The 27,905-nt window shown below is 41.5% G+C and overlaps 1 protein-coding gene across 1 annotated transcript in view; it reads left to right on the top strand.

The window, feature by feature from the left end:
* IFT52 (intraflagellar transport 52) overlaps positions 1-27,487 on the top strand; it is a 32,970-nt gene extending 5,483 nt beyond the window's left edge. The window contains exons 4-14 of the mRNA XM_003983463.6: positions 1,350-1,479; positions 1,764-1,839; positions 2,928-2,999; positions 8,494-8,620; positions 11,600-11,686; positions 13,454-13,522; positions 17,489-17,643; positions 21,977-22,064; positions 22,925-23,033; positions 25,490-25,635; positions 27,208-27,487. Coding sequence (XP_003983512.2) covers positions 1,350-1,479; positions 1,764-1,839; positions 2,928-2,999; positions 8,494-8,620; positions 11,600-11,686; positions 13,454-13,522; positions 17,489-17,643; positions 21,977-22,064; positions 22,925-23,033; positions 25,490-25,635; positions 27,208-27,255 — 1,107 coding nt within the window. The 3' untranslated portion in view covers positions 27,256-27,487. The remainder of the gene's footprint in view (positions 1-1,349; positions 1,480-1,763; positions 1,840-2,927; positions 3,000-8,493; positions 8,621-11,599; positions 11,687-13,453; positions 13,523-17,488; positions 17,644-21,976; positions 22,065-22,924; positions 23,034-25,489; positions 25,636-27,207) is intronic.
* Positions 27,488-27,905: the final 418 nt, after the last annotated feature.

Genomic DNA, 27,905 nt, shown 5'->3' with positions numbered 1-27,905 from the left:
TTATTTTATTTTATTTTTAAATTTTAGTTAACATGCAATGCAACATTGGTTTCAGGAGTAGAATTCAGTGACTCATCACTTACATACACCTTTATTATTCTGAATTGAAAAGCCCAGGTAATATAACCCACCACCATTGAAAAAAGTGTCTCAACTGTAATGTAGTTAAAAAAAATGAGTTATAAAAGAACATGTGTACTTCAAATTGTCAATGTTTTGGTGTATAAACACTAGAAGAATATCAGTTTGTTACTGCTTGAGCATACATACACTAGAGCACCTCTTGATATTCCACATTTTGAAACAAAGGCTAAATAGGTATGTAGGATCCCCATGAAGGGCACAGTCTTGTGCAGAGTTCAGGATCTGTGAAATTATGTCTCATTTGGGAGCAAGCCCCCTTGGTGATGTTAACTGTTGCACTATGTCTTCTATATTTGGGGGTCTGGGAGAGAGAAGGAAATCCAGGGAGTGTGCAAGAGCACAAAGGTTTGTCTATAGTAAAGCTGGGCTGGGCCAGTGGTTTCCAAAGTGGGATGTGTGTGATCAATCACTGAGGTGCCGGGGGAAATGATATTTGTCATATCTTTATTATCCTTCACATTTTTCCTTTTTGGGAGTATGTTCTATAATTATATAAATATACATACTTTACTTTCACATTATTTGCTGTTGGGGTGCTTGAGGAAAGTTGAGGGACTCTTGGTCTAGACCACTCACCCCAGGTTTTCTCAGGCTAGGTCAGCAAGGTCAGCCCTAGCTTTTTCTCCCTTCTCTAGCTTTGTGAAAACAAGAGCTTCCTAGAAGATAAGCAGATGCCATGCGTTTCTCATTAGGGCTCGATCAGTCAGTGACTTGACCAGAATTGCTCCCTGGGGGTGGTGTACAATACTCTCATCCTGAGTCCTTGGCTGGCAGGGGAAGGTATGGTCTGGAGCGATAGTGTTCAACCAGGGGTGATTTTTTTCTACACACTCTCCCCTGGCCCCAGGGGACATTTGGCCATGTCTGAAGACATCGTTGGTTGTTGGCAGGAGAGGGTAGGTGCAATTGGCATCTGGTAGATTGAGACCGGGGATGCTGCTCAATGACCTGTGAGCTTCTTTTAGCTAATACTTTCCACTTTGAGTTTGCTTTCCAGATAGTCAGTGTGGAAAATGTCAATTCAGTTTGAGTATTTTGGGACTTTGTACTTAAAAACAAGCTTGAAATTCTACATAGAGAGTACATTTTATATATCTTACAGATGTTTATATTTAAGTGCCTCATAGATTTATTTATTTTTCTTCATAGTACTTTGGACAGAAGTCTTTGGGGTATATTCATAGATTTTTTTTTCTTTTATGTAGTTTGAAGTCCTGAAGAAATACCTTGATGGTGGTGGTGATATCCTTGTGATGCTAGGAGAGGGTGGGGAATCCAGATACGACACCAATATTAACTTTCTCCTGGAAGAATATGGAATCATGATTAATAATGGTAATTATTATCATTTTAGTAGAGGTAGCCGTTTCCTATTTATTATATATACTGTAGTCCTCTGGACCTAATAGTACAATGGGAAGAGCCCTGGGCTGAGGGTGCATGGTCCGGCATTCTGATCTCAGTGGCGGTCTGAGCCTTCTGGGGCTAGGCTTTTTCCATTTATAAAGTGGAAGGAATTGCAACAGAGTTCCAGGGTTTCTTACAGGTCAAGTTTGTATTCATCTAATATCAAACCTATTTCTAATTAAGGTGCAACTTCCTCTCTTTGCCCTTTAAAGATGCTGTGGTTAGAAATGTATATTATAAGTATTTCCATCCTAAAGAAGCTCTGGTTTCCAATGGAGTCTTGAATAGGTAAGCATGTTGAAAGCAGAAATGTTTTTACAAATAATTCCTATCTTCTCTCCTCTCTTCTCACACATTTTTTTCGCTGGCCCTTCTTTCTTGCCTTTTTGTTTTATTTCACTATATTGTAATTTATTTTATTATATTACTTCTCATTCCTCAAGTTATATTCCTCCCATCTTTTGAAACCTTATTCCACATTCACCTTTTTGTCAGTTAGAATGCATTCAGCTATAAGCACAGAAAACCCTATTCAAATGGGATTAAACAATAAAGAGACTTTACTGATTCATGTCATTGAAAAGCCCAGAAATAGGGCAGGGTTAGGGTGTGGATTGAAAATTCATGATGTTGTCGGGCTCCAGTTCCATTGCTCTCCAGTTTTCTTGGCGTTGCTCTCCTTTGTGTGTGGGCTCAATAGTTTTAGCAGTTCCCAAATTTATATCCGCACGCCACATCATGAGAGCCTGTCTTGGTCACAGCGTTCCCAGCAAGAGTAGTCCTGCAATTTGCTCTGGTGGAGCTGGCCTAGGCCACATGCCCATCCTGAACCGGTCACTGTGGCAGGAGACATAGAATACCCTGATGGTATGGCGAGGTCATATTCTCTACCCCTGGAGCCTGGGATGAAGTTAATTTTTTTTCTGATTTACTGGATCTTAGAGGATAAATTAGGGGCTTTGGCGAAGTGGGAGATGAATGCATGAGAGGAACACCATCAGGTGGCCTCTGTGAGCTTTTCCCTGTATTCAAAAATTTTCATTCCACGCTTGAATTCGCTACATGCCAGGCACTCTGCTGAGTCTGATGATATGGAGTCTAGAATATAGGACTAGAATGTGGGTCTAGTCTAGAATGTGGTCTAGTATATTGATCCTTCCCTCAGGAGTCAAGAAAGAACTGATCCTCATATTTTAATGTTAACTTTTGCAAGCTACACAAAGTGGTGTAGGTGTATAAATGTACCTTTATTTAAGTTTCAAGAATTACATTTTGAACAAGTCTGAAAAATGCTTGCAGTTCATTCATACTTATTATTAATGAATGGGGTGTGAAATTCTAAAAATTTTTTGTTCACTGGATTTTTTTTCTTCAAGGGAAATCAGCCGAGCTGCAGGGAAGGCTGTGCCTGGAATCATTGACGAGGAGAGCAGTGGAAACAATGCCCAGTGAGTGTGTTTTCTGAGGCTACCTAAAGAGGATGTATTTATCATTTTAAAGAGTTTTCTTTTTCAAGTGAAGAGTTTTCATTTCTGATTACAAAAGTCATTCTTACCAAAAAAAACAATGTGAATAGTTCAAAGGAAGAAAATAGAAGCCCTCCACTTTGTAAATGTATGCTCCTTTCCCCAAAGATAATTATTCTTTTTTTTTAAATTTTTTTAATGTTTATTTATTTTTGAAGGAGAGAGAGACAGAGTGTGGGTGGGGGAGGGGCAGAGAGAGAGGAAGACACAGAATCCAAAGCAGGCACCAGGCTCCGAGCTGTCAGCACAGAGCCCGATGCGGGGCTCGAACTCACAAACTGCGAGATCGTGACCTGAGCTGAAGTCGGGCGCTCAACCGACTGAGCCACCCAGGCGCCCCAAGACAATTATTCTTAATACTATGGTATTTAGATTTCTAGATTTTTTTCATATATAAAAATACAGATAGGTACCATATCCTTTTAATGACTAGATTAAATTTGAGTTATTCTAAGTTATCTAACCAATCTCCTATTACTGAACATTTAGGTCATTTATGACATTTTGCTTTATGTATTTATGTATTCATTTATTTATTTTAAAGTTTTTACTCAATCTCTACCCCCAACGTGGGGCTTGAACTCATGACCCTAAGATCAAGAGTTGCATGCTCTTTTGACTGAGCCAGTCAGGAGCCCTGGTGATATTTTGTTTTAATAGTTAAACCTAACGTTTATTGAACACTTACTCTGTGACAGGAATTTTTACCTCTTTCTAATCATCACAACACACTAAGATTATAGATGAGATACCAGAGAGGTTAATTGCCCAAGCTCACTTGACTAATAAGTGTCAGAACTTAGTTTTAAACTTCTGCTCCATGGCCTGTACTCTGAACTTCTACTCCATGTTGATATTACAAACAGAATTTTATACTTGTTACTATAAATGAAGCACTTGGTGAATGTCTTTGTACAATTTTTGTGCACTTATACAAATATTTTAGTAAGGCTAGATTCATAGCATTAGAATCTCTGGGTCAAGGGTTTTCCAATTGATGCATTGCCAAATGTGATACTTTGGTAAATTGCCCTCCAGGTAGTTTATAGCACTTATTGTCCCTATGAACGTGCTCCTTTTTCCTCTCTTGCCAGCTTGCAGTATTCTAGTGAAGGCGATATCTCTTTCTTTTAATTTGCATTTCTTTGATTATTACTGAGTAGGATGACCTTTAAAATCTTTTGGCTGATTGCATTTCTTCTGTGAATTTCCTCTTCACTACTTTATGCCCATTTTTATTGTGATGGTTTGTCTTTTCTTATGCATTTATAAGACTTCCCTGTGTTGCAGATATTTTTTCCGGTTTACCTTTCTATTTTGAGGTATTTCACCCCATAGGACTTGAACATTTTATGGAGTTAAAGCATATTATAAAACTCTAGTGATTAAAATAATGTGGTACTAACACAGAAATAGTGAAAAATAAATAAATTAGAATCAGACTCAATATATATGAGAGGTGGGAATTATTAGTTTATAGTAAAAGTGACGTTACAAACTAGTGGAGAATGGATAGCACAATTGTGGGTAACCATTTGACAAAATATTTCCATTTTCACAACACACTCATATATTTCAGATGGATTAAAATTTTAAATGTTAAAAATATAAAACCATAAAAGTACTAAAAAAAAAGTATGGGCGAATATTTTATAATCTTAGAGTAGGGAAGATCTTTCTTAGGATAAAACCAAGGTAAAGTCGTAAAGGGGAAAAACGTATGGCAATATATATCATAGAGTTAATATTATTGATATTCAAGAACCATAATCTATTTTTTTTTAATTTGTGTCCAAGTTAGTTAACATATAGTACAATAAATTCAGGAGTAGAATCCAGTAATTCATCACCTACATATAACACCCAGTGCTCATCCTAACAAGTATCCTCCTTAATGCCCCTTGCCCATTTAGCCTGTCCCCCCACCCAAAATCCCTCTAGCAACCCTCAGTTTGTTCTCTGTATTTAAGAGTCTCTTATGTTTTGTCCCCCTCCCTGTTTTTATATTATTTTTGCTTCCCTTCCTTTATGCTCATGTGTTTTTTTTCTTTTTTAAATTTTTTTAAAAAATGTTTATTTATTTTTGAGAGTGAGAGAGACAGAGCATGAGTGGGAGAGGGGCAGACAGAGAGGGAGATACAGAATCTGAAGCAGGCTCCAGGCTCTGAGCTGTCAGCACAAAGCCCAACACGGGGCTCAAACTCACGAACCGTGAGATCATGACCTGAGCTGAAGTCAGACACTTAATCGACTGAGCCACCCAGGCGCCCCTATGTTCATCTGTTTTGTGTCTTAAATTCCACATATGAGTTAAGTCATATGATATTTGTCTTTCTCTGACTGACCAATTTCACTTAGCATAATACACTCTGGTTCCATCCATGTTATTGCAAATGGCAAGATCTCATTCTTTTATATTGTCGAGTAATATTCCATTGTATATACTTACCATATCTTTATGCATTCATCAGCTGACAGACATTTGGGCTCTTTCTGTACTTTGGCTATTGTCAGTAGTGCTACTATAAACATTGTGGTGCATGTGTCCCTTCGAAACAGCACGCCTGTATACTTTGGATAAATACCTAGTAGTGCAATTGTTGGGTTGTAGGGTAGTTCTATTTTTAATTTTTTGAGGAACCTGCATACTGTTTTCCAGAGTGGCTGCACCAGTTTGCATTCCCACCAGCAGTGCAAAAGAGATCCTCTTTCTCCACATCCTCGCCAACATCTGTTGTTGCCTGACTTGTTAATGTTAGCCATTCTGACAGGTGTGAAGTGGTCTCTCATTGTGGTTTTGATTTGTATTTCCCTGATGATGAGTAATGTTGAGCATCTTTTCATGTGTCTGTTAGCCGTCTGGATGTCTTCATTGGAAAAGTGTCTATTCATGTCTTTTGCCCATTTCTCTACTGGATTATTTGTTTTTTGGGTGTTGAGTTTATAGATTTTGGATAGTAACCTTTTATCTGATATGTCGTTTGCAAATATCTTCTCCCATTCCATTGGCTTTTAGTTTTGCTGATTGTTTCCTTCACTGTTCAGGGGAGGGGCAGAGAGAGAGGGGGAGACAGAAGATCTGAAGTGGGCTCTGCATTGACAGACTGACAACAGCTAGCCCCGATGCGGGGCTCAAACTCACAAACTGTGAGATCATGACCTAAGCCAAAGTCAGGTGCTCAACTGACTGAGCCACCCAGGTGTCCCGATCATAATCTAATTCTTAAGCTTTGTGTCAGCTTATCCAGTTGGTGTAGTAGGTAAAAGCACTTGGACTTGGAGGTAGAAATTTTTATTTTTGTGTCTTACTTGCAAGGTGACCCAAGCACGTTACTCTTAGCTTCTGTTCCCATGTCTGTGTAATGGAGACAACATGAATCTTACAAAGTTGTTGGGAAAATCCAGTGAGGCCATACTTGTAGAAGTGCTTGGTAAGGCACATGACATAGTATCTTACCTGCTGTTGCATTATTATGTCCTCAGTAGTTGTGAAGGGCAGAGGGCTGGTTGGTTATTTTCTGGGTCATCCTGGAAGCAGCACTTTCTGGGCAGGCTTTGAAATGTGGAGAACTAGTTGTGCTTTATGTTTGGAGATATCTTGACCTATTGGAGTCTCAGGTTCTCATTTTGCCCATATTCTATCATGTCCCTTTTCCCTTCTCTCATCCATAGCCTCACCGGCTTTGTTTCAATTCCTTAAATACACTGCGTTCATTCCCACCTTAGGACCTCTACATATAAGGCCCTAAGGCCTTACATTTAAAGTTGGGAATACACTTTCCCAGTTATTCAGTCTGCTAATCTTACTCATTCGTGTGTGGTTTGGAAAAGTCCTGTTTTTGTTTTTTGCATGGGTGTATAGCCTTATGCTCAAAGTCTTATCAAAATGTCAGTCTGATTGACTTCTTAGTAATAATAAAAGAAATAGAGGAGTATAAATAATAGCTGACAGTTTTCATCATATGACTCAAGTGTCCGTTCTCCCTTCCTCCTTGAGAATCATCTCCTTAGAGTGCGTTTGAGGAAAGTGTGGGGCAAGGATATGCACTGACATCCATGTAACCATTTTCTCCACATCCCTTTTCTTCCTGCATGGCAACTATTCATTTAAAAAAATTTTTTTTTTAACGTTTATTTATTTTTGAGACATAGAGAGACAGAGCATGAGTGGAGGAGGGACAGAGAGAGAGGGAGACACAGAATCAGAAGCAGGCTCCAGGCTCTGAGCCATCAGCCCAGAGCCCGACGCGGGGCTCGAACTCACGGACTGTGAGATCGTGACCTGAGCTGAAGTCGGACGCTTAACCGACTGAGCCACCCAGGCGCCCCGGCAACTGTTCATTTATTTCTGCTTCTGGCCTAGGGTTCATGGCCTATGGTCCCCTTCCCTGGGCTACTGCTTGGGTAGGGATGAAAAGGGGAGAATGGAGAATGTGGGGCAGGTGCCACTTCTCACCCACAATATGACGCAGAAGTCAGAGGGATAGGTGAGACTTGACTGAAGGGAGGGGAAGACTTAACACTAGCAGGAAATCATTGTGAACTTAAGCTAAAAAGAAAATTCATTTAGCTTGGTCTAAGAGAAAGGAAAATTAACATTATCTTTATAGGGAGCTCTTCATGGGTGCTTCCCCCCACCCCCTGCCGATTTCTAACTTTATGCTTTGTTATAAGATTCCTGTTGCTCTCCATTCTGAGAGCACTTCCTTCAAATAACTACCTTTGCAGAGCTCCATCTTACTTTCAGTAAAACCTTAACCCCTCCTGCAGGGGTTGTCCATACTGCAGGGTCTGCATCCCACCCTTACCTGCCCCTCCCCCCCCCTCCTCCACCATCCTATACCCTTTCCAGGAGTACATTGCCTCAAGTCAGACTGATTCACTCTAGATACTCTTAAGTCTTGTTAGGACACAGTAGGGGAATGACTCCAAGGCAGGTCTGTGTAGCAGGTCTTTATTCACATAAGTACTCACTGGTAACACAGCCTTCTAATGACAGCCACTCATTCCTGGAGATAACACCAGTCAGATCTCTAAGGAAGAGGAAAATGTTTACCTGGAAGACATTGTCACACAGAGCAAGCTCATTTATAGCTCTAGTTCAGCTCTTAGATGAGACTCCTCTTCCTCCTCCTCCTCCATAGGGATTTCTTTAGTTCTTCTAGTTACAGTCATTTACACATACAATTAGAAGTTGTTAATTTACATTGATATAGTTTTAAATGCTTTATTAAACCAGTAGCTAGAGTTATACCAGTTTTTGAGTTAACAAACTAAAGCTTAGAGAAAATTTTTTTGCGTGTTTTTTTTTAATTTTATGTTTGATTTTGAATTGTTCAAGAAGCACTGAGATTATCTTCAAAAAACTTTTATTCATTTTTTAAAAAATTTTGATGATTGCTTTCATTTCTTACAGGGCTCTCACCTTTGTCTATCCTTTTGGTGCCACGTTGAGTGTCATGAAACCAGCAGTGGCTGTTCTGTCCACAGGCTCTGTCTGTTTCCCGCTGAACAGACCCATTCTGGCTTTCTATCACTCGAAGGTACAGCCTTTCTTCGATATGGGTGGATATGTTATTTTTATTATTGAAATAATAAAAACTACTATTTCCAGAGGGGTTTCATGTATTTTCTCATTGGTCTTTACAACAGCCCTGTGAGGTAGTACTTCAATTAACTATACTTTACTTATGGGGAAGTAGCAGATCGTCCAATAATCGATGGAGTCAAGACTTAAACCCAGCTCTTATCATTCTAAATCCACAGCTATTCCACTGTAGCATGAGGCTGTCTATATTATAACCGTCTGTAACTACAGGCTGTCATTCTGAGTGTAAGAGGACCCATTCAGGGAAAGGTTGAGTTAACAAACTATACCAAAACACACAGAATTGTGCTGCCTTTATTTTAGTTTGTCCCAGAGCAACATGTCAGAAGACTAGTTGCTCAGTTGTCATCCTGGAGACCCCACAAAATGTGGGAGCATGTAGTCCCAGAGGACATAGCCCCTCTCATTGCGACTCCACTTATCCACTGCCTTAAAAAAATTTTTTTTAATATTTATTTTTGAGAAACAGAGAGACAGAACATGAGTGGGGGAGGGGCAGAGAGAGACGGAGACACGGAATCTGAAGCAGGCTCCAGGCTCTGAGCTGTCAGCACAGAGCCCGATGGGGGGCTTGAACCCACAAGCCATGAAATCATGACCTGAGCCGAAGTCAGACATTCAACCGAGCCACCCAGGTGCCCCACCACTGCCTTTTAATTCATGTTTTGCTGAATTCACCTTTATTTGTCTACCAATCACCAGCTGACCTCCCAGTTTTTCTTTAGTTCCTCATATCCTATTTTTCTTTGTGGGATTTAGGTATTTTTCCCTTCCATATTTAAAAGCTCTGACCTCATTTTATTAGAAAGTAAATAAATATCTATGCTATGTTTGAAAGTGATATTTAGACAAAATTCAAAATAGTTATTATGGTTGTTATTCTCTCCCAAAAAACTGGCAATATTTCTTTAAAATTAAAGTATTAAATGATTTAAGATGTGGAAATAATTGGTCTACATAATCTGTCACTTAGTAGGCACAAAAGTAATGAGACACTGTCTTAAGGGGCCTCTGGTAGTGTAATACCAGAACTATAATTATTTTTTTATTTTTTAACACAGAGATTCTACCTGGCTTAATTAGTGGATTTTTATGAAGCATCTATTAGATACAGAGTTCTATGCTAACTGTGGTGATTCTTCCTGAAGTCATGAGATTATCATCTGCCCATTGCCTAACTATTTAAAGCCTGTTTTCCTAACAGGTGTTTAGTCCTGTCTTATAAATACAATCTTTCAGAGAGGATGTTGCCTGTCACTTTTAAGTTTGTGAGATAAACCAGTGGAAGGGGGGGAGCAGTGCTGTCTCCTTGCCCAGGGCCATTGCCTTCTTGAGCTTGTCATGATCTTTTCTAGGTGTTTTACTAGGATAGACTCAATAATATCGAAAGACCAAATCAGTCCTTGAGTAGATATACTCTTATTTAATTGGAAAAAATTATAGGCAAAAGCTGGAAAAGGAAGCTGAAGACAACGGTAGGATCTCCATAGGATCTCCATCGGACAGAATAAAAGGATTAAAGGAAGATCTGTAATCTATTTGAAATAAATGAGGAAGGGAAAAAAAATAATATTAAAGAAAAATTCTAGGCCTAACTGTGGGTAGTAGTAAGAAGGAAAGTCCTTTCCTCTTCCTGTATTTAGTTACATATGTCAGTTCAAATCGCAGCAGAGTTCACTCGGTGCTCCCCCATTCTTTCTGTGCGTTTCCACCAGATTCACTTCCTGTTCTCAGTAACTGATGTGTTTTCAATGGTTGTGTTATAGCAATAGTGTTATTTTTCCTATGAGACAGTTGCTTTTAATGTGGTACAAGTCACAGTTCGTTTTGCAAATTTTGTTTTATTTATAGAATTTGTCTATTTGTATCTCTTGAGAGTCCTTCTTTCATAGTACCTTACAGCTGTGCCAATTCCCTGATGCTGCTAGAAAAACCGCATTCGTTTTGCAGTTTGAACATTGCTCTGTTTTTCCCATTACAAAAGTAATTTATGCTCATTGTAGACAAATTGAAAATACAGTCATGATAGAAAAAAAAAAATGCCTCTCACTACAAAACTGATGTCTTGATCATTTTGCTTTGGCTTATGTTTGCTGGTTTGCTTCATGGGCTTTACACTAGGGTGACTGTACAGCGTCTGGTATACTTTTTTTTTTTTTAACCTAATGTTATGACAAAAGCATTCTTCCATGTCACTGAAAACCCTGTGTCACTATAACTTCACCACTGGAGGAGTTCTGTTATTCTTAACCACTTCTTCTGTGGTGAACATTTGGATTTCTCACTTTTTGTGATTATGACTGTAAAATTGTCCAGAAAGTCTTACCTGCTGTGTTGCATATGTTGACAGTTTCAGCAGTAATGTGTGAAAGAACTTATTTCACTGAGACTTGACCAACGCTGTTGATAGCCATCTTTTTCATATTTATTAATCTGATCGGCAAAAATATTTTGTTTTGATTTTTTTTAAATCACTAATTAAAGTGTTTTCTTATTAACCGATTCTTTCTTTTATGAATATTTCTTGCTCGTGGATTAGTGTTCTGTTTGGATCTTAAACACTGTCTTTTGGTACTCTAAAATATCTTTAAATCTTTACAGGTTGCTTTTGGATATTTTTTTCCTTTAAAATTCTAATCTTCGTTTACAAGTTAACTGGGAAAATACTGTAGAACCAGTTCACATTGCTTTTTTGTTAAAGTCAAATAGAAGGATATGGAAGTGTCTAAAATGAGAAGCATGTGGGAATGTAGTTGTGGTCATAGTTGATATTTTTAGACCATTAAAATCCTGATATGAATTGGCACTTAGTATATAAGACAGTTGCTCACATGATTCTGATGATGAGTTGTTGGAGACCAGGATGCTTGGGGTGCATTTCACGATCTATGTGACACTACTTTGTCATCAACAGAACCAGGGGGGGAAGCTGGCAGTTCTTGGCTCCTGTCACATGTTCAGTGACCAGTATTTGGATAAAGAAGAAAACAGCAAAATCATGGTAAGCTCTTCTCTCTCATCACATTAATGTATAATGTGTATGATTTTCATGTCATTAAAAAAAATACTGCTAAGTTCATCTATTCATTTAAAACCAGCTCTTCAGGGGTGCCTGGCTGGTTCCGTCGGAAGAACATGGAACTCCTGATCTTGGGGTCGTGAGTTCGAGCCCCACACTGGGTGCAGAGATTACTAAAAAGAAATAAATAAACTTAAAAAAAAAAAAAGATAGTAACAAAATAGAGAACAGCTCTTCAGCTCAGTTCCTCACACTAAGGATACAAAGTTGAGTCAGGCTGGCAGGAGCGGTGTCAGGAGGGGTTATGACAGGACTGGTCACTGGTTGATGTGGGGAATGAGGTAAAGGCATTGCAGTTGTTGGTCAGCTTTGTGTGGTGGAAACATGTCCTGTGAAGAATGACAGACGGTGGGTGCCAGAGCTGGACATTGGTGTGATTCTGGTGACTCACTTGCTAGAGGAAGGAGGTCCCCTGAACTTTTTCATTAATGGAACAAATTCCTTCAGCCTTAAGGACTGTTACTGGATTGAGAGATTAAGATCTTGTTTCTGTGGAATCTACATGAAATTCTAGTGTCTCTAGACACATTTCAGGGGTATCTAGATATAGTCCACTTTCTTTTTTTTTTTTTAAGTTTGTTTATTTTGAGAGAGTGAGAGAGAGAGAAAATGAGTGGGAAGGGGGCGGAGAGAGAGAATGCCAAGCAGGCTCTGCACCATCAGCATGGAGCCCAACATGGAGCTCAATCCCAGCTGAGACCCCATGAGATCCCCTGTGAGACCATGACTTGAGCTGAAATCAAGAGTCAGATGCCCAGTGCACTGAGCCACCCAGGTGCCCCGATACAGTCTACTTTATAGCACATTTATTTTTTTAAATAATTTTAAAATTATTTTCTAAAGTGATTTATTTATTTATTTATTTATTTAAATAATTTGGTGGGGGGGAGAGCACAAGCGGGGGAGGGGCAGAGAGAAGGGGACAGAGGATCCGAAGAGGGCTCTGTGCTGACAGGCTGACAGCAGTGAGCCCGATATGGGGCTCAAACTCACAAACCGTGAGATCATGACCTGAGCCAAAGTCAGACGCTCAACCGACAACCACCCAGGTGCCCCTTATTTATTTGTTTTAAAATGTTTATTTATTTTTGAGAGAGAGTGTATGATTGTGGGAAGGGCAGAGAGAGAGAGGAACAGAGGATCCAAAACAGGTTCTGCACTGATAGCAGAGAGCCCAACATGGGGTTCGAACCCACAAACTGTGAGATCATGACCTGAGCTGAAGTTGGATGCTCAATTGATTGGGCCACCGAGGCGTCCCAGTTTTTTAATTTATTTTTTTAAGTAATCTTTATACCCAATGTGGGACTCGAACTCATGACCGCAAGATCTAGAGTTGCATGCTCTTCTGACTGAGCCAGCCAGGTGCCCCTGTCATGGGCACATTTAAACAGGAGTTGTTTTGGGATTGATCATGAGCAAGTTTTAATAAATTTTGGCCTGTGGTTAGAGGTGAAAGTGCCCTAAGACAAATAATCACTTCCCAGTAGTAAAAGTGACATTAGGTTGAGGAAAACTTTGAATTCGTATGATTTCACCAAGGGAATGGTGGTTACTCTTTTTTTTTTGAATCACTGCTGTATAGTCTTTTTCCCTTTATCATTTTTTCTTAATTGATGTAGTTATCTAGTCCCACTTTGGTTTTCTCAAATAACCAAGTGTAACTCTGTGTTTGTTTTTTAAATCCAGGATGTTGTTTTCCAGTGGCTCACGACAGGAGACATCCACTTAAACCAGATTGATGCTGAGGACCCAGAGGTAGGGGTCTGTGAATCATTAAAAAACTTCAAAGTGAGTGGCACCTGGCTGGCTCGGTCAGAAGAGCATCCGACTATTGATCTCCAGGTCATGAGTCCGAGCCTCACATTTGGCGTGGAACTTAAAGAAAAAAAAAAACAAAAAAACCCTTCTAAGTGAACAAATGGGTCCAGCCTGCCAGCACCAGCTCCAAAGGATTATGTATCTCTTACTTTATCTGTAAGACAGATGGAAAGAAGTGATGCTTTCTGGGGTGATGAAAACCACATTATAAAAAAATGATCAGTGAATTATAGAATTAATTGAGATGGGAACCTCTTTATATGTATATGCCAAGCTTTCAAGATCATTATTTGTAGAGAAATACTTCTTTCAGAAATACGAAGGATATAAAAATAACTTTTTATGAATAAACATCATCTGAATTTAAATTTTAAACTATAATTTTGGTGCCTTTAGGAACAACAGTCCTAAAACCTTTAGGATACTATTTATCAGATGATGAAGAGTGAGACCAGCGTGGAAATAGGGGCCAGAAACCTGCTTCTCTGTCCTGCTCCGTTCTGGCCATCAGACCTTAAGCAGGCTATTTATTTCTTTTTTGATTCATTTTATTTATTTTTTTAACATTTATTTATTATTAAGAGACAGAGAGACACAGAGCATGAGCAGGGGAGGGGCCGAGAGATGGAGAGACACAGAATCCGAAGCAGGCTCCAGGCTCCAAGCTGTCAGCACAGAGCCCGACGCAGGGCTCAAACTCACAAACTGCGAGACCATGACCTGAGCCGAAGTTGGACGCTCAACTGACTGAGCCACCCAGGCGCCCCATTAAGCAGGCTATTTCTAACCCTTTCTTGTCCTGGTTTTCTCATCTCTCACAGACACACCAATATCTGTACTCTCTGTCTCACAGGATAATTGTGAGACCTCAATTAATTGATGTATACTTACTTATTAAATTAAAAGGTGTAGGAAGTGCTATACAGCTGTCAGACTTTCTTAAACCCTTGTATTTATTATATACAAGCACTGTGTATCATATACTTCCACATAAATCATCTTATATAATCCTTACAACAGCCCTGGGAAGGAGATGGTCTTATTCTCATCTTAGAGATGAGGAAATGGAAATTCTGCAAGATTGCAGTATGCCCCAAGAGCAAACACTTGCAGAGCCAGAACCGAAACCCAGGTCTCGATTCAAAGTCTGCTTGTTCTGGAGCGCCTGGATGACTTAGTCGGTTAAGCATCCGACTCTAGATTTTGGTTTAGGTCATGATCTCATAGTTTGTGAGATCGAGCCCTGTGTTGGGCTCTGTGCTGACAGTGTGGAACCTGCTTGGGATTCTCTTTCTCCCTCTCTCTGCCCCTCGCTCCCACGCGTGCGTGTGTGTTTTCTTTCTCTCTCAAAATAAATAAAAACCCCAAAAATGTTTATTTTAAAAAATAAAAAAATTAAAACAAAAAACAAAAACCCAAAGTCTACTTGCTCTACAATTATGTCTCTGTTTCTTAAACTCTGAAGTGTCAGGAAAGTGATTTCCCGGCTGCGGATAGCAGGGAGTGGGTAAGAATATGGTCAGAAATGGTGGACTGCTGCCTGCTTCCTCCCTCAGCTGAGGGTGTGGCCTCCCCAAAACCGACTTGGGTTAGGAAACAGAAGAGCCCCGTGTCTAAAACATTCCCTCATACGGAAACATGAAGTATATGGATGTTTTGCTTAAATTCCTCCCGAAAAGTGATATAAGCCTCCCAAATAAAACAATTGGGGTACAGTCAGGAATTCACTTTTCAGATCTCACAGGACCCAACTCTTGAGTGGATGGCATCTTTGGCAGCTGCCAGTCCTAGTTAGGGCATTGGGGGCCGAGGGAAGCAGCACTACAAGATGCTGTGTCTGCTCCTGGTCTTTGTGGCCACCTGCTCTTACTAAGTTTCTGCCATTCCTGTTTTCTAGCTGAGGAAATGGAAGTAAGTACATTCTTCAAGGTCCCTGCTGAGATTGATACCTGGCCAGCCATAACTAATGCGCATGTCAGGCTGATTCTGGAGCCTGTGCTTTTCTGCTGCTCTGTTGTTGACTGTCTACCGCACGCGACACTGGACTGGTTCAGAAGGGAAGTGTCAATAGGGAGCCAGAGGAAGATGGGGTCGTTGAGGCCTTTCTCTAAAATCATGCAGTCTCCTGTATGTTCTGCATATGAGACCTGGTGCAAATGTCCTTTGCATTGTAAGGCTTTGGCAAGTAAAATGCTGGGCCCAGTAATGCTGTAAAGTAAGAAATTCTGAAAATCCAAACTTCATTATGATTTCAGATAAAATCTTATGTTGGAATAGGTTTCAAACCCAGCTCAGTTTCAAATGTTACTTAATGAAATGGTAGCTGAGTAAAGAGTTAAGAGGATTTACATGACAAGTTTTAATCTCTAAATCTGCTAGGAAGTCGTGAAAACCAGTGGTCTTGGGAACACTCTTATGTTTCTGTCTGGACATCTAAGGTCTTGACAGTTTTCTGAACTAGGATTTGGTAGCAAGTCTCTGTGCAAAGATGCGAACCATCCTCAGGACCTTTGGGATGCTTGGCCCTTACTGATGTTCCTGCTGTGCGTGTCCTGACACAGTCAGGGCCTTTGTTATTGCTCTCACCTTCAACCCCCATTCTGTTACCGGGTTGAAACCTCTAACACAGACATATCTCTTGGGACATACATCTCTTGGGATATAGAGAAAAACGAGCCTGTTTGTATAGGCTTATTTCTGTAATGCTTAAGTGTGTTTCCTCAAGTTCTGGCACTGGAAAATGTGGAACACATTGTTGCAGGGGACTTCAGAGGGCAATTAGGAGTCAACTTCTTGTTGTCAGCACGCCTTTATTTAAAGTTAAATGTACTTTTTAGGTAGGTAATGCATTCACAGTTGGGAATTCAAAAGCATACGCAATGAACAGTTTCCCTCCTGTTTTTGCTGAACCACTTTGTCCCCCTCCCCAGTGACAACAATCTCAACTGTTTCTTGTATATTCTTCCAGAGATGTTTTATATATCTATAAGCAAACAAGTATGTGTGTGTATCTCCTTCCTTTTTGTTTTACACAAATGGTACTATATACACTGTGTGTATTCACCACCTTAGTTTTTAAAATTGGCAATATGTCTTAGAGATGTTTCCTTATTTATATATAAAGAGCTTTCTTTCTATTTTTGTTCATTTTGTTTCTTTAAGACTATTTTCTAATGTTTGTACTGTAGTATGTTTAACCAGTCTCCTATTGATGGACATTTAGGTTTTCCTGGTCTTTTACAGTTACCAGCACACAGCATGTGTCATCATTTAGGGCTCTCAGCAGTGCTGGAGGCATGTCCTTGGTTAGGTGAGAAGGGCTGGGATCTAGTGTCCAAGTGGGAGGGTCATCTGTGCCGGGGTCACAGGTGGTTCATACATATAACAGGAGAGGAAGCCGAGTGTAAGGCCTAGATGCTGGTGGGTGGATAGCTGTAGTGGGAGCTTGTGGACTGTCTTTTATGATTGCTTCTGTTTTCTCAACTGAAATAGAAAATAAGGTCTTCAGCTAAAATTAAGAAAGGTAAAATTGTTTGAGATGGATGAAGTAACAAAAGGAAGGTATTGCCTAGGACAACGGGAAGTGAATGAACTAGGCAAACACAGCTGATTGCTGAGCACTTGAGATCAGTGGTCACGAAATCAAAAGGAGGCCAGTCGGCATGGTTGTTTATCCAGCTGTGTTCAGTACTGCATGAGGAATTACAGAGTTGGATTTAACCAGCGTTGGGGTTTAGCCAAGTGACTTTTATTCCTCTTTCCACGTGAAATGGCTTATTTAAGGTTTAGTTGTTAGTGACCAGAGACAGTGAAATCTCTTGGCAAGAGCAGAACTATTGCAGAGTTAGACATGAAATTCTTACTCCTGCCGTGCTGTGTGATGAACCCTCTTGTGGCTTTCAGATTTCTGACTACATGATGCTGCCCGACACAGCCACCCTGTCAGAGCGGCTTCGAGTGTGTCTCCAGGAGGGCGATGAGAACCCAAGAGACTTTACCACCCTCTTCGATCTGTCCATTTACCAGCTGGATACCACCTCCCTCCCCAAGGTCATCAAGTCAGTACCTGTAGCTCTCAGCTGCACTGCACTTCATTCTTGAGTGTTTGGTTTGAAAACATGAGCCTGGGGACGGGAGATAGGGTCATGGCGTATGTGGTATGCAAAACATGTTCTCAGATCTCTGATGAGATCGACAAAGATAGCTGAGAAAATTGGGGTGGGGGTTGCAGTTATTAGTCTCCTGTTGTGTCCCAGGCTCTGTATCAGGCATTTGGGGCAACCAGCTTATCCTGGTTTGCTTGGGACTTTCCTGGTTTCCGCAAAGAGGGTCTCATGCCCCCAGGAACCCCAAGTAAAGTGAGTTGGTTAGGCAAGGTGCCCTGCAGGCACTGCATGTTATTACTTCACTTCATACTTTGAATTCCCTCTGAATTACCTGCTGCATTTCCAGCTGAGGAAACAGGTTTAGGGAGGGTAAGGTCTTCTCCCAAGGTGGGAGCCTGAATGGCTTTCAGACTGGGGCTTTCCCTTGTTTCATTGCCTGCTCTGTTGCCTGCTTGTTGTTATTGTCCATTCCTAATGACAGGGACAGGGACTGAGGGCAACATTTTTCAGCCTCTTTGGCCAGGCATGGGGTTTACATCTGGATAAACCAAAGGCTGAGGGTGTAAACTACCGATGAGTGTCTAACTTCCTACTGCTGTATTTATGTTCAGGTTCCCCAGATACTTACTGACCACCTCCTGTGCCAGGCACTGTGTCCACAGTTCATGGTTTAATGGAGGAGACAGACAGAGGCTGTGGTGCAAGGTCATTGTATTAATGCTAAACATGGGCATAATGAAGAGTGAGAATTTGACCCTTAAGGGGGTGAGCAGGGAAGCCTTTATGAAAGAGGGGCCCTCTTAGCCAGGCATTGATTCCTTCAACAAACAATTTAGGGGGCCTTGTGTCTGCTTGGCACTGTACTGGGTGCTCCCCCCGTAAGGGGTGAAGAGGCTTCAGGAGATGGCAGGGATGTTCAGAGAGAGAGGTGGGCAATGATGTAGCTTCTGTGCAAAGCCCACATGTTCACATGTGTAGGTGTGTCCAGGCAAGGAAGTTTATTTCTAACTGCTCTTTGAACTGCATTTAGCCTTGACTTCAAATGAGGCCAACTTAGTAATAGTTGAAAGCTTGGTCCTCTGAAGTCCCCTGCAACAATTTGTTCTGTGTTCTCCAGCACTGGCACTTGAGGAGACCTGCCTGAGCATCACAGAAATAAGAAGCCAAGACAGACAGCCTGAGGCTCGGCAAGGGCCTAATTTGTGAATGGGATGCTAGTAAAGACCTCTAGAGGAGGGACAGGATTGAATCTGTTTTCTAAAACCAGATAAAACAATGCCTTGCGGCAGTTTATACAATTGATCGGGGGGGAAAAAAGCAGAAGAAACCAGCTGGGCGACTGTTGACAGTAGATTGGAGGGTTGAGGGGCAACACTGGTGGGAGCAGTAGCTGTGGTTTCAAGAGATGTTTGGGAAGAAAGAATCCTAAGCCACAGGCCATGGAAGGCTGTGATGGCAAGGTCAGAGATAGTGGTTTCTCCCTCAGGGATCTGGGCACCTGGCAGTGCTGTGGACTGGCTCTCAGGATGTGGGGAGAGGAGAGAGAGGAGTTCTGCTCCAGGCGCCTCCATCTGATGTGGCTGAGAGGTTGCCCTGTGAAGAATGCAGGTGGAACCACCAGTGTAGATGTTGAAGAGGCCTAGAGAAGGTGATTAGAAAAGTGGGGGAAGGGCTAGGTACTCTCAAGGACAGCACTGGAGTGGGAATTGGGCTGGAGACAGGGCCTCACAGCTACCCTTGCTTTTGAGGAGGAGAAGAGGAGGGCCTTTGGCAAGCTGGGGAGAAGGAGCTGGAAGGGCAGGGGAGTGCGGGCAGCAGGAGAGTCCCTGGAAGGGTGTGGGGCAGGGAGTAGGAAAGAACTGGGAAACTGGGAAACCAGATGGCCTGGAGATGGGCCCAGGGCTCCTCCTCCTGTGGTTGGAACTTTTCTCAGAATAACAAAAGGCACAGCAAGCTGCCCCACTTGTGAGTTACAGTCCACCCAGTTTCTGCCTTTGCTTTTTGTCATCTTCTGATGTGGTTTACATCAGGGTGTTGTGACTGTGCTGAATGTGGGATTGATTGGAACCATTATTTTAGTGCCATCAGAGTCAAGTAGTAGATATTTTGGAGCTTAGATAGCTCTTTTAATTGAATTTGTCTTTTATACCAAAGCAAAGGACAGTAGTTACGGGCCAGTTTCTATATGGTGCTCTTAGGAATTTATATTTGCTAGTAACATCTTTTGAATACAATTCCTCTTTCTAAGTAAAAATTCGATTAGCCTTTAAATATTTAAACATCTGAATGATGTTGCTCTGAAGTAACTTCATTTGTCCATCTGGTATTTACTGATGCCTGTGGGGGTGAGGTAGAGACAAAGAGCGTGGAGTCCCTGCCTTCTGAGTTCATGGACTGATGGGTTGGGGACTGAGACATAGAGTGGTGACAACACAGTGCCAGAGGTCAGGCCAGGGTGTTCTGGAAATAGATAACTCAGCCCCATTTCATAGGTTTCTATTTAGCATTGGCATTTGTTCCTCCCCTTATCCCCCCCGCCCAGCACCCCCACCCCACAGTCAGCTTTCTGAATTAGATTTTCTTGGTTTTAAGATTAGTTTCTCCTTGCATCCCCCACTCCCATCAAGCGCATGGTGACTCGTAGGTGGAGGAAGATTTGGGCGAGTTGCAAGCTGAGCAAGAAAGAGAAGACGCACTGGCGTTTGTTTTATTATTCACACAGGGCTTCAGTGTAGCCAGCTCCATCTGCAGACAGAGAGCAAAAAATCATGGCTGGGATGGCCAAGGCCAGAAAATCATGGCAGCAGGGTTCTTCGTGTGCCAGTGGTGGGACCTTTAGCTTAAACATTGCCCCTAATGACATTCTGCCTTCAGTATAGACAGAGTCATGGGGCTTTGGGTTGGCAGGGATTGGCCAGCTCTGAGTTCTGATCTTGCCTTTGTCACTCCTTACCCATGTGACCTTGGGAAGCTTCTTTATCTCTATACTTCTGCTTTTTTTTCTATAAGAGATTATACTCACTGACCAGGGTTGTTTTGCAGTCGGTACTCAGTGAAAGTTATTCCTGTTCCCTCCCTAGGGATCTTCTGCATTGCCAGGAAAGCTTCTTCTCCCCAGGCACTTGGGAATGGTGGAGGCAGTGATAGCAGTCAGCTCAGCTAAGTGCCTTTCTGAAGTCACAGACCTCTTTCCTTTCTAAAATCACTTGTCCATAGAAGCAGGCATGAATTTTGTTCACACCCATTGACATTTGCTTATTTAGCTTAATTTTAAAAGGTCACAAATGTGTTCATAGTTTAAATTAGGTGAGTATATTTTAATTTGCCTCATTTCCAGAGGAGTTCAGCCAGCTTACAAAATTATTACGGTGCAGAAGGATAAAAGGAATGTTTGAGAGAATGGAGGCAGAGGGGAAGCCATAATCAAAAAGAAACACAGGGGTAAGGTCAGCACTTGACTCTGTAAACTCATCACTGGCGTTCTCCCTCTGCTGTAGCCACTCTGGCTGCCCTGAGGTTCTGTGAAAATATCTAGCACCCTTATTCCTGTTCTCCTTGCTCTTGCCTCTGCCTGGGATACTTTTGAAAGTAAGTGCATGACTTCTTCCCTCACTTCACTCAGGGCTTTTCTCACTTCTCTCACTTCTTCACTCAGGGCTATACCCCCTGCCTCTTCCCTGTCTTTATCCCTCTGTCCTGGTTTGCTTTTCTTCTTACTACGTATTGGTACCTGTCATCTAGGGTCTTGTTTATTGTGTCTCTCCTCTAGTAGAATGTAAGTTCACGAGGGCTGCCTTGGTCTCTTGTCTTCACCGTTGCTGTTCTCCTGGTGTATAAAACCGCCTGGTGCACAGTACATATTCAGTAAATACTTGCTGAGTGAGCACACAGAAGTATATATTGTACAGATCTGTTCAGTTGCAAGAAGCAGACTTCAGATTTGACTCCTGTCTCTTGGTGGTGAAAAAAAATAAGGAAACAGAGTGAGTTACCACATTTATAGTGTCCACTGGGTAAAAATAAAAAGCCTGTCTAGGAGAAGCCTGATATGAAACTTGAAAAAACTTTCCCCTTCAGTTCACAGTATAGTTGTGCCGTGTGATACAGTAGGGAATATTCGTGAAAGGATTGTTACATTACATATACTAACACATTTTGTGTGCTTTTCTGTGAAAGTGTTGAACCACGTGATTTGATGGAGAACAGCACAGTGTGGTCAGTTAGATGTGCTTTGCCACAGTGTCTCATCCTGATTCCTTCTTTTTTTGTCTTCTTGCTAACACAGGGCCCATGAACAGCTAAATGTGAAACATGAACCTCTCCAGCTCATCCAACCTCAGTTTGAGACCCCACTGCCAGCCCTTCAGCCAGCGGTGAGTAGGTGTGCATGGGGGATCCTGCTACAGAACCCCACTGTTTGTCCTTACTTTCCAGCTGGGCCATCACATGGGTCCTTCTCCCAACCATGTGTGGTTGTACACCCAATGCATGTGGTACGTCTCAGGAAGTTGTGTTTCTCTGGCTCTAAACATGCAGAGACCAAACCTATTAGTACTCCTTAGGGACTTCCACTGGGTGTAGCTCCCAACTGAGAAATCAAGGGCGTGGACTTTTCTGGTCGTTAAGCATTTCCCATCTGTGTACTTGGAGGGCATATAGGAGAAATCCTGGGTGGAAAGGAGGAAATGCTTTGTACTGCAGCTTTCTAGGCAACAGGCCCTCAGATTCATAGCACAGTCTGTAGCCCAGGGGGTAGTCATGTGTGCACAGGTCACTTTCAACATTCCAGTCCAGCATTAAGTCAACTTACCTTCAAAACTCTCTTATCCCACCACATTCTGGAATACACTTTCTACATGGATCTACATCTGCTTCCCCAATTTCTGCCCCTAATGAACTCATAGTTAAATGAGAAACCAATTGTCCAATCAGATGTTCAACACAAATAAGCATAATTATCCCCAAGCTTTTGTCCTTGCACAAGTTAGTGGGCACTGGTGTGTCAGTTTGATCAGTTTAGTGCTGTTTTAGAGCTGGTTCTGTTTGATTGCTTACAGTGCACTAGTCCTCTTGCTTGATATGGTCTAACGGGTTAGGGCAGGAGGAGGTGACAGGCATTTGGGTGGTTCATCCCAGGGAAAGGCTGAATTGGCTTCTCATTTCCTTCCATCCTTATCACTGTCAGTTGTGGCTTTGCATGCCTTCTTTCATGAAAGACCTGATTTCCTTTCAGGTTTTCCCTCCCAGCTTCAGGGAGTTACCACCTCCCCCACTGGAGCTGTTTGACTTGGATGAGACATTCTCTTCGGAGAAGGCCCGCCTCGCTCAGATTACCAATAAGTGTAAGTTTGGCCAGGTTTTTTTTGTTTGTTTGTTTTCTTTTGTAAGTTTTATGTAGTTGTGAACTTCTGAGAGTTGCCATGAGAGAAAGCTAGAGTTTGTTCAGGGAGAACAAAATATGAATGGCAGTGTAAAATGAGAGTTTCTGTTTATTTCATGTAAATGATGTTGGTTGTTTCTCTCAGGCCAGTTTGCTCAGTGAGTTAGAACATGATGCAAAGCAGAAGCCAAGGTCTCAGCTTTAACCCCTATAGGTCTTTAGTTCTGACTTATTGAGTAACCATAGGATGCATTCTGACCCTGGCTGCCACTTAGCAAGTCTAGGTCATTGGTCATACGAGCCGTTAACTAAGAAAATTCAGTCAAGGCCAGAAGAATTATAGAGACTTCAGATCGGAAGGGATCCTGGGAGAGTTATGTGTACCCACCTTGACATGTGGATGAGGAGGTGAGGCCCCAAGCCTCATGCCTATGAGGTGAGTGGTTCTCCTGACTCTTGGCCCAGTGCTCCCCTGACATGCATAGCAAATGGGCCTGCACACAGATGCTCAGAGGCATAAAATTAACCATCCATTTTGAGGCAGTGACCCCACTCCTGAGAATCTAATCTAAGGAGATATGTGAAGGCATATAGATGATTACTATGTTATTTATTTTTTAAATTAGGAATAAAAATTATTTACCCATTGGGAATAGGCTTAGGGTACACTAGCAGGGGAATGGTAGTAAATTGTGTCACATTTATTTGATGGGATGACATGTCATTATAAAAGAGGTTTCCAGGGGCCAGGGAGTGACACTGATAGAACTTAAGTGAGAATCCTAAATGAGGAAGGGCAGGATATAAAATTCCATGTTCACTAGGATCCTAACTATGAACAACATCTATATGTACCCAAGGACCAGGAAGGAGACTGCAAAAATAAAAACAGTTCAGTGTAGAACACCTTAACTGCATCTCTCTTCTTTGTCAAGCCTTGTGGTAAGTGCTGAACAATCAGAAATTAGCAAGATGTAGTGATTGGTGCAGTAGGAATAACACACCTGTGAAGGGTCAGATGGTTTGACCCAGCATTTCTGTTTCTAATTTATCCAGTTTATCCAAAGAAATCCTTATAGAAATGTGAAACAAAAAATTATAGCTATAGAGATATTAATTGTAGCATTAAAAAATTGACAACAGTCTAATGGCCCATCAGTAGAGGGTTTGGTTTAAAAAATAACGAAATATTATACGTCTGTTAAAGGAAAGATACAGAGCATAAGCTTTGACATAAGATGCCCATGAGACATCGTTAAATAATGAAAGCAACTTACAGAACTATTATAGTTTGATCCTATTTTTTACACGTATGTAAATATGTAGGCATACATGGCAATAATTACCTTAGGTGGTATCACTGGAGATAGGGTTGGGGCAAGAGATTTTTGCAGCTGTATGGTTTGATTTTTTTTTTTTTTTTTTTTTTTTTTGAGAGAGAGAGTGTGTGTGCATGCACAAGTAGGGGAGGGGCAGAGGGAAAGGGAGAGAGAGAATCTCAAGCAGACTGCATGCCCAGTGTGGAGCCTGACGTGGGGCTTGATCTCACGACTGACCATGAGATCATGACCTGGGCTGAAATCAAGAGTCAGATGCTTAACTGACTGAGCCACCGAAGCGCCCCTATGGTTTGAATATTTTAATAAAAAACTTACATTTCTATCATAGCTTTAAAAAATGCACATCAGAAGGGGAAAACAGAAAGGAATTACAGTATAGTGTAAGAAGGGCTGTAATGGCTGTCCATCCTTGATATAGGGCTGCTGGGGATGGCTGCACAGAGATATGTTATTGGTGGAATTATGAGTGATTTTTTTCTTCTTTCATTTCCTTTTCTATAATATTGCTATAATAAATGCTATTTAAAATACCCATATGCCCTTCTCATAATGGTCCTTGCTACATTCAGAGAATGGTAATTTGATTTCCCTCTAGTTCCTCCTATTCTTTGTAACGTAGGAATGCTGGATCTGGGAATAGGAGAGCCAGAGCCATTCCAGCTTTATTCTAAAGTGTATTTATTTAATTTTGAGAGAAAGAGAGAGGGAGAGGGCGAGAGAATACCAAGCAGGCTCCAAATTGTCAGCATGGAGCCCGATGCTCGAACTCACTAACTGCAAGACCATGACCTGAGCTGAAATCAAGAGTCGGATGATGCTTAACTGACTGAGCCACCCAGGCGCCCCCAGCTTTATTCTAATTAGGAGTGTCACACTTTTGTCCTGGTTTATAAAAGCAGCACATCAGAGATCTCTTTAGTTTGTTACTGTGTAGGTCCTGTGGTCACATTACCCTAGGAAAAGTGAGTGATCTTGAGAGGTATAGGAACCTGACAAGGGGACACCTATACCACAGTAAGTCTGTACTTTGGAAAGGACAGGAAATAAGGGTTAATCTGACTGCTCCAACTGTGCTTAGGTACTGAAGAAGACCTGGAATTCTACGTCAGGAAGTGTGGTGATATTCTTGGAGTAACCAGTAAACTACCAAAGGACCAACAAGATGCCAAACATATCCTTGAGCACATCTTCTTCCAAGTAGTGGAGTTCAAGAAGTTGAATCAGGTAGAGCCTAGAAAGCCCACTGAAGTGGAAGCTCTTTGAGTGGTGGTATCTTCCATAAACTGGACTTCTCGTATTTTATGCCATTCATTCATTCTGCAAGTATTTATTAAGTATCTACTAGGTAAACAAAACAGACAATGATCCCTGCACTTATGTTCTAGCTGAAGCTTGACAGAAGACAATAAACATAATAGATAAGTAAATCACATGGTATGCTAGAAGGTGATGGCATAGAAAAAGTAGAGCAGGGATCAAGCGTGCTGAATGTGGCAGTATTAAATAGGGTGGTTAGGGTAGGTCTCACTACAAAGGTGATATTGGAGCAAAGGCCTGAAAGTGTTGAGGATTTTGCCATGCAGACAGCTGGGGGACGAGTGTCCCTGGCAGAGGGAGACCTGTACAAAGTCCTGAAGGCTGGGCTTGGCCTGGCTTTTTTGAGGCATAGCAGTGATGTCAATGTTGCTAGAGAGACCTGAGCACAGGATACAGAAGCAGGCCATGAGGTCAGCACCTCATGACGGAAATCATCTTTCTCTGGACTGAGGATCAAGGGCTTTAAAATTATGCCTGGCCTTCATTTTGTCTATCCCTTGATGAGATTTCTAAAATTAAATGTTCAACCACCGTTGGAAATGGGCATTTATATACTACCTATTCTACCAATGGGACAATAAATTTGTCCCACTTTTCTGGAGAGCTTTTTTATATTGCTCAAAAGTCCTCAAAATGTATGTACCTTTGACACAGCAATTCTAATCCTCAGAATTTGTCTTAGTAATATAATCCTGAATGTGTGTAGATTTGCCAACCAGGATGCTCCGTGTAGCACTGTTTTAACAGAAGAAAACTCTTCATCAGTATGGAGCTAGTTAAGTACCAAGGGTGCATCCCTAAGATTAAAAATGTTTAGAAGAATGTTTAAGGACTTGGGAAGACATTCAGGATATGGTAAATGGGGTTGGGGGGAAGGGCTATAAATATATACATACTTAGGATTGTATGTGCTGAGTGGAATGGTTGGAATCTCCTGGCAGGGACTGACTCTCCTGGGTACTCATGATGCTAGATGTTGGGGCTGTGGTAGTAAACAAGATGAAAGTGGCCTTTGCTATCTCTTCCTGAGCCACATGCAGTGGGAGAGACTGGAATATATAGGGGCAATTAACAGCGCTCTGATGTAATGCCGTGAGGAGCACAGAAGTGAGTTGATATAACTGCGGAGCACTGAAATGTGGAATTTTGCTCAGGTAGGTTCTCAGCAGTACTCACCCTGCTGACAAGGCAGAGACAGGCCCCTAAGGCCAAGATAAGAAGTCTGGTGTGGTATTTGCCTTGGTGCCTTCAACTGTATTTGCTCCCCGCTCATTGCGGTGGGTGGCGGGCAGTAGTCAAAAGCCCTGTCCTGATAGTGAAAACTTGATCCTCCAGCTGGATTCAGCCTTAAAGCCAGAGATTACTCTATGTCCCAATTAATGATGGTTCAGAATCTTAATCAAAGTATAAAACACCAGACTTCCCATTTCATGCTTTGTACTGAAATACTAAAATTCTGTGTCTTATTTCTTCATTCAGGAACATGACATTGATACAAGTGAACCAGCCTTCCAGAACAATTTCTGAGGACCATGCCTCTTGAAGCATCTTCTGCCTCCTGATTCCTTTGTAAACTATTTTTGAATTGTTTCTCAATTCCTTATCAACATTGTCTATACACTCTTTCTTCCATGAGTTGTGGAAGGTCTGTGCGTCTTCTGTAGTGCCCAGATAGGTATAGTGTTTCTAACAAGATCCTTATGTAAGATACATTCCATTTTTAAGATTAAACCTACTGAATCTGTACTTTTATAATTTATGAAAGTCTTTCATTGAAGTCTTTTCTTCCAACTGTAGTTCTGAATTTGAGTCTCCTTTATCAAAAGCATAAATGTCAATATTATGAATATTATTCAGCTTTTGGACTACCTCAAGGATATAAAACAAACTTAACCCACATGACCTGTTCGCCAAATGTGCTTAATGAAAAAGATGAAATAGTAGATAGATACCTTCCTTACATAGATCACTCACCCCTTCCTTTCTCAGCTACCCCCAGGACACAACCATTTGGAGGCTGTTGTCTCCATTCACACTTTACCACCCTCCTCTGAGCTCCTGAAGCACTGAATTGTCATTTTCGGTTATGATGATGTGATAATCTGTCCCAAGGACAATGGGAAAGACTGTACGTGCTTGAATGGGACAGCTGGGTACTGGATACACTGGGGACCTGC

The sequence above is a fragment of the Felis catus genome, chromosome A3 (genome assembly GCF_018350175.1).
Source record: "Felis catus isolate Fca126 chromosome A3, F.catus_Fca126_mat1.0, whole genome shotgun sequence".
In the NCBI taxonomy this organism is placed as follows: domain Eukaryota; kingdom Metazoa; phylum Chordata; class Mammalia; order Carnivora; family Felidae; genus Felis; species Felis catus.
The sequence above is the reverse complement of the archived record's forward strand: the minus strand, read 5'-3'. Positions and strand labels throughout refer to the sequence as shown.